This window comes from Lactuca saligna, chromosome 4 (genome assembly GCF_052625555.1).
Source record: "Lactuca saligna cultivar CGN05327 chromosome 4, ASM5262555v1, whole genome shotgun sequence".
NCBI classification, from domain to species: domain Eukaryota; kingdom Viridiplantae; phylum Streptophyta; class Magnoliopsida; order Asterales; family Asteraceae; genus Lactuca; species Lactuca saligna.
In genome coordinates this window covers 93386192-93392576 of record NC_136420.1, presented here as the reverse complement: position 1 = coordinate 93392576, position 6385 = coordinate 93386192, and the positions used below count along the sequence as shown (strand labels likewise).

General features: G+C 33.3%; 1 protein-coding gene across 1 annotated transcript; it reads right to left on the bottom strand.

Annotated features, from left to right (window-relative positions):
* Window positions 1-200: 200 nt before the first annotated feature.
* LOC145042397 (Tetratricopeptide repeat (TPR)-like superfamily protein) lies at window positions 201-2973 on the bottom strand. Its single transcript, XM_078990799.1, has one exon. It carries the CDS (start codon window positions 2958-2960, stop codon window positions 477-479), a length of 2484 nt encoding a protein of 827 aa, XP_078846925.1. The 5' UTR covers window positions 2961-2973; the 3' UTR covers window positions 201-476.
* Between the last annotated feature and the right edge of the window lie 3412 nt (window positions 2974-6385).

The window sequence follows — 6385 nt, the reverse complement described above, 5'->3', positions numbered from 1 at the left end:
CAAGCTTTTCAAAAGTTCAAAATTACGTAAAAGGAACTTTACGTGCAACCTCGTAATTTTGTTACAATAGGCACCGACTTTTCTTCAAACAAAGTTATCTATTTATTTATTTTTATTTTTTAAAACATCTCAAGCTCCTAAATGTTTTTAAAAACTATCAAAAGATTGTTAACAAACAAATAAAAAATAACAACCTTATATTCATTTTGACATACAAATTACATTTACACCGGAAACCTTTCTTTTCCCGTTAAACAAAACTTACAACTTTTCATTACATCCAAAAAAAAAAAAGTAGGACAAACACTAAATTTAGATCTCTCATATCTACAAAAGATGTGAAATCCCTCTTATATGCATCATCGAAAGTAACCCTAAAAGCTTTTCTCCTATGTCTGCTAATATCGGATCTCAGAGCTTTTCTCCTGTGTCTGCTAATATTGGATCTCGGATCTAATCCGTGTAACAAACACGATTCACCAATAATCATGGCACGAACATTGACCGTGTCTAAAATGGTGAAAAATCTTCGAATCTCCCACCACAATTTCTCTCTGACAAGTCAAAGAAATCTTTTTCATGACACCATGACAATCTTCACAAATCCTAACGTTTTTCCTAACAAGAACTGGTTTCCCGATCGCAGTTGAGATCAAACCAAAACAAACCGCAAGTCTCACACTATGCCAAACCGTTGACTTTGACCTTCTTTGCAAAAAGTCAACCGGCTTAAACTTACACAAATCCCCATAACGATTCTCTAATATCACATCTAATACCTCATAAATCAAATTACTATCTTTATGTGATCTATCTCCATTCATAAACCTAAAGGTTTCACCTTTGACTTCCACCAAGGTCAACCCATCGGTTTTCCTCAAGCGTTGACTTTCCATCAAAGATTTGACCCGTCTAACATCCTCCCATCTCCCCATCTCAGCGTACAAGTTCGAAAGCAAAACGTACAAACCCGTGTGATCAGTGTTATCATGTTCACAAGACAAGACACGGTTAGCGACAAATTCCGCAAGCTCAAGATCTCGGTGTTTTCGGCTTGCACCGAGCAAAGATCCCCATATACGAGAAGTCGGTTCCAAGGGCATTTCGGTAATTACACGTTTGGCTCGATCAAGGTCGCCAATTCGAGCAAGAAGATCGAGGATACACCCGAAATGCTCAATACCCGGATCAATCCCGTAATCGGATTTCATTAAGAGGAAAAACTTCCATCCTTCTTCTACCATTCCCGAGAAACTACAAGCAGATAAAACCGAAACGAAAGTGCTCGAATTCGGTTTTATTTCCTTTTTTATCATCTCCAAGAACAAATTAACTGAAATTTCACCGAATCCGTGAAACCCATTTGCTAAAATGATCGTATTCCAAGAAACAATATCTTTGGTTAAAATCCGGTCAAAAAGAACCCGACCCGAATCAAGATCGCCACATTTTGCGTACATGTATACGAGTGAATTTAGGACAAAAGTATTCGAATAAAATCCTGATTTAATAACATACCCGTGAATCTGTTTCCCTTCTCGGAGGCCCGCTATATCGGAAATGATATCGAGTATCATGGTAATCGTTGTAGGATCCGGTTTCAAATCGTGATCCCAGATATCTCGGAAGATCTTCAGTGCGTTTTGATATCTGCCGTTTTTCATTAGGGCATCGATCATAGTGTTGCGAGAGATTAAATTTATTTGATCCATGCGATCGAAAATGATTTCCGACAATCTTGGATTCCCGCATTTCCCGTACATATCGATTAGAGCGGTTTCTAGAACAATGTGAGGAAGAAACCCTAATCGGATTGCGTATCCATGGACGATTTTCCCGGAGAATATGTATTGAAGCTGCGAACAAGATGGAAGGAAGTTTATCAGTGAGATAACGTCCGGATTGATGCGATTTTCTTGCATTTTTTTCAAACAAGAAAATGATTCGAGGGGTTGATTGTTTAGATTGTAGCCACGAATCATTGCGTTCCAAGCTGCAACGTGTCGTGGAGAGATTAAGTTGAAGAATCTCTCGGCGTAATGGATTGCGTTGCATTTCACGTACATGTCGATTAGCGATGTTTGGATCATTTCGTTGGATTCGGATTTGGTTTTGATTATCATCCCGTGGATTTGTTTCCCGTTGGGTAAAGACTGGATGAGTGAAGAGGCGTGGAGAGTACTCACGATTGTGAATCGATCAGGTTTGATTCCGGATTGTTGCATTCTCGAAAAACATGTGAGGGAGGTTAATCCATTGTTAACGAAGAGATACGCGTTGATCATTGAATTCCATGAAACCAAATCTCTCACAGACATTTCATCGAACACCTTCTCTGCAGACCCAATATGTCCAACCTTGGCGTACATTAGTATGAGAGAATTAGACACATGCAAATCTGAAATTAACCCGAATTTGAACAGGTTTGAATGAACCTTCTTTCCAGCAACAAGATCCAAACACCCACCGCATGCTTTTATAACGAAGGGAAACGTGAATTTATCAGGTTGAACACCTTCGGTACACATCTGAAGATACAAATTAAGAGCTTCTTTAAAATATCCGTTGTTCGTTAACGCCCTGATTACAATATTCCACACAAAGGTGCTTCTTTTGTTCATTTCATCGAACTGTTGGAGTGCATGTTCAACAGACCCATCTTCGACGTAGGACACTAAATGTTCCATCTGACGTGACGAACTTGTTTTCGTGATTGAAGACTTACTTCTAACAGAATTGGAAATTTTTTGCTTAATCGGGTCGTATTGGTTGAAGAATTCTGAAGCTCTTTTGGGTCCTCTTCGTGTTTTATTTTCATTGACAGCGAACTTGAAAGATGAATTAAGTGACAAAATCGTTGTCATCTTTAAAGTTTTCAAATCCAAGACTGATTTTAAGCTTCTCAGAGAATCATTGGGGTCTCGAGGTGTATAGTTCTGGCGGGAATGAAGAAGGAACATATATATTCCAAAGTTGTTTAGTTTACTTCCAATTTGCCACCAAACTCTAAAATTATTATTATTATATCTGGTCTAAACACGCTCGCCACTTTTACTTGCTTTTACTTTTTACCTAATGATGACATATTAGCTATAAAGCTGGTCATTAACTGAAAAGATGAAAAGATGATTGATATTTACTTGCTTTTACTTTTTACCTAATGATGACATATTAGCTATAAAGCTGATCATTAACTGAAAAGATGAAAAGATGATTGATAGCTGAAAAGCTAGTTTTTAAATAAAAAGATAACATATAGCTAAAAAAACAACTGATAAAAAATGATGTTTAGTAAAACTAGTTTAAATATACAAAATTAAATAAAATAACATTTAAGAGTATTTGTTTCTATAATTAATTAAGAAGTATATTTGAAATTTTTTAAAAAAACTACTAAAAAAACTAATCTAAGTAGTTTTTCAAAACGCTAGCTTATAAGCTACTTTTTAACCTGTCAAATACGACAACATAAAAAACTCGAAAAATAAGTTAACTGTGACGCGCCAAACACAGTCCTATTTTTCATTTTAACTCTTCAATCATTTTTAATTTTTTGGCAATTTAGATCTCCCTACTAAGTTTCTTTTGGTTTTACTCGCTTCAAGTTTCAATTTTTCTTGTTTTTCATTTTCACTCTTTAATCATTTTTTGGCAATTTAAGTCCTACTAAGTTTCTATTGCTATTACCATCATACTTTAGTAAATAACATTTTCAACCCTTCATTTTTAACAAGTTATATTCCCTCTTGTATTTGAACTTTAGAAAATGTCAATTTCACCCATTTTACTTTTTAAACTTTTGTTTTATCACCCATAATATAATATGTATAAATTGATTTCACTAGAGTTATCACCCCTCTGGTTTTTTTAACTTTTCATATGTGGTATAAATTAGAGGTGGTAAATTGTTTCGACATAAATTTAGAACTTTACTTTATTTATTTAAAAAAAAAAAAGTTAATGTACCTATAGGGATATAAATTCGAGATTGTTTACATTTAAATGTATTTTTTTATTTTTTTATTTTCATGCTTATTTTTATATATGTAAGTCGGATCACATATGATACGTTTTTTATTATTTGAACTTTCATTCGTTAACTAAAAAAATATTACTTACTTATGCATGTCATATATAATACAGTTTTATTATCTTTGTTTGGCATGGTTTTGGCCTCAGACTATTCTGGTTAGTCGGATTAAGGGGTCGTCTCATATTGGGTTATAGTTGATTGAGTTAGAAGCTAACTATTGGGTTAGAAGTTCTGACTGAAACTTGCTGTTTGATTTTGCATTTAACTGACTATGCAAAATGACTATATTACCCTCAAACAATATTTTTTATAATAATTTATTTATGATTTACCATTTGATTTGTAACATTACATTTTTTATAAACAAAAATAAAACTTAATGTAATCTCATGATAAACAAAAAATTAAATTACACAATTGAGTTCTTGCATATATATATATATATATATATATATATATATATATATATATATATATATATAAATTGACAGATCATAGATATAGTTTTACCAATTACACACTCGAGAGCCCTACCTCTACAAGATCAAACACTATTATCAAGAAAACAAAAAAGGATTTCGGAACACTATTAATAAGGACAGACTTTTCTCTGCTTGATTCTTGATGAATATTGTCTTAATATACTGTTTTGCCAATGCCTAATCTTTTTCTGCAAAAAATAAATAAATAACATATTCTTGTTTAATACAGTAATGAAGGCAACCCACAAGTGTTGTTAAAAAAAACATCACTTTCACTACCAATGATACGAGTATCATACTTTAACTGATGTAAAATCCTAACTGAATTAAATAGATAATCACAACTTGTTCATAATGTAAACACCAGTTGTTCAAGTTCATCAACCATATTCCCTAAAGTAAAAAAAAACGATCAAAAGAATCATAAAGAAACTATAATCAACACTAGCATATACAAGATAATAGTATAATTACATATGTACCATTTATAATGATTAACATGAATCAACATCTATAGCTATAGAGATGATCAAACAACGAATAAAGAAGTCATAAACCCATGAAACAACTTCATCAACAAGGAAAACCCATCAAATAACCAATTCAAATTAGCATAATCGAATAAAAAAGATTGAATTTTTTTCACTTGAACACAATATCATTGAAGGTGTGTTCTGCCGACTGCCTAGTTTCGTCTAATTGAAAAAATTGTTACATGAGTAATATTCCAAAGTGTTTGAATGGTAGCTATAGTTTGAATAGATGATTGATATTTCCATTACAAATGGGGAGATCAGGTCTTCCATTGAAATTGTTTTGCGAAGATAAAGAGGAGATGAGAGATGAAACTAACGATAAAGGAGGGCAGTGACGATGGCGATAGGGATGGAGGAGGGCAACGCTGGAGGAGGAGGCGGGTGTATGAGGGGACAAGATGGAACTATAGCTTTGCGTTTGTTCATAAATTTGGCGATGAAGAAGAAGATGTGTGAAGGATGCGTATTTTAGGAGAAGGGCAAAGAATCAGTCAACTCTTTTTTTATTGTGGATCGAATCAACTCTTTTTTATGGACCGAGTTAGAGATGTGGGCTGGGTTAGATTTAAATCAACCAGCCTGATCGGACCAATTCAGACAACAACTTCTGACCGGACCCAGTCAACACCAAATCAAACAGCCTCTAAGTCTTTCTAAATTCATGTTCTATATGTAGCAATTTACTTTCTACTACTTCTCAAATATATTACTGCCGCCACAACGCGCGGCGTGTAAAATCCTAGTATCTATTCTAAATACCAAAGTCGGTGGCCACTTCTTTTGCTTTTACTCCCTTTTACTTTTTCTTATTTTTCATTTTAACTCTTCAACAATTTTTAATTTTTGGTAATTTAGGTCCTCCTACTAAGTTTCTTTTGTTTTTACTCCTTTCAACTTTTCTTATTTTTCATTTTCGCTCTAAATCATTTTTAGCTTTTGGCAATTTAAGTCCTCCTACTAAGTTGCTATTGTTATTATCCTCATACTTTAGTAAATAACATTTTCAACACTTCACATTTTAAATTACATTTTCACCCATGTATTTGAACTTTAGAAAATATCAATTTCACTCCTTTTATTTTCTAAATTTTTGTTTTATTTCCCATAATATGTATAATCTGATTTTCCTACACCTCTTTAATTTTTCTAACATTTCATATGTGTCGGTATAAATTAGAGGTGTCAATGTTTCAGTGTAAATTTAGAACTTTAGTTCGTTTATTTAAAAAACTTTAGTATACCTGTCGGGATATAAATTCGAGTCCGTCAACATTTTTTTTTTATTTTCATCTGCTTATTTTTATACGTGTAAGCCGAATCACATATGATACGTT

Coding starts and splice junctions, on each gene's coding strand:
- LOC145042397 (XM_078990799.1), bottom strand. CDS start 2,960: ATGTTCCTTCTTCATTCCCGCCAGAACTATACACCTCGAGACCCCAAT.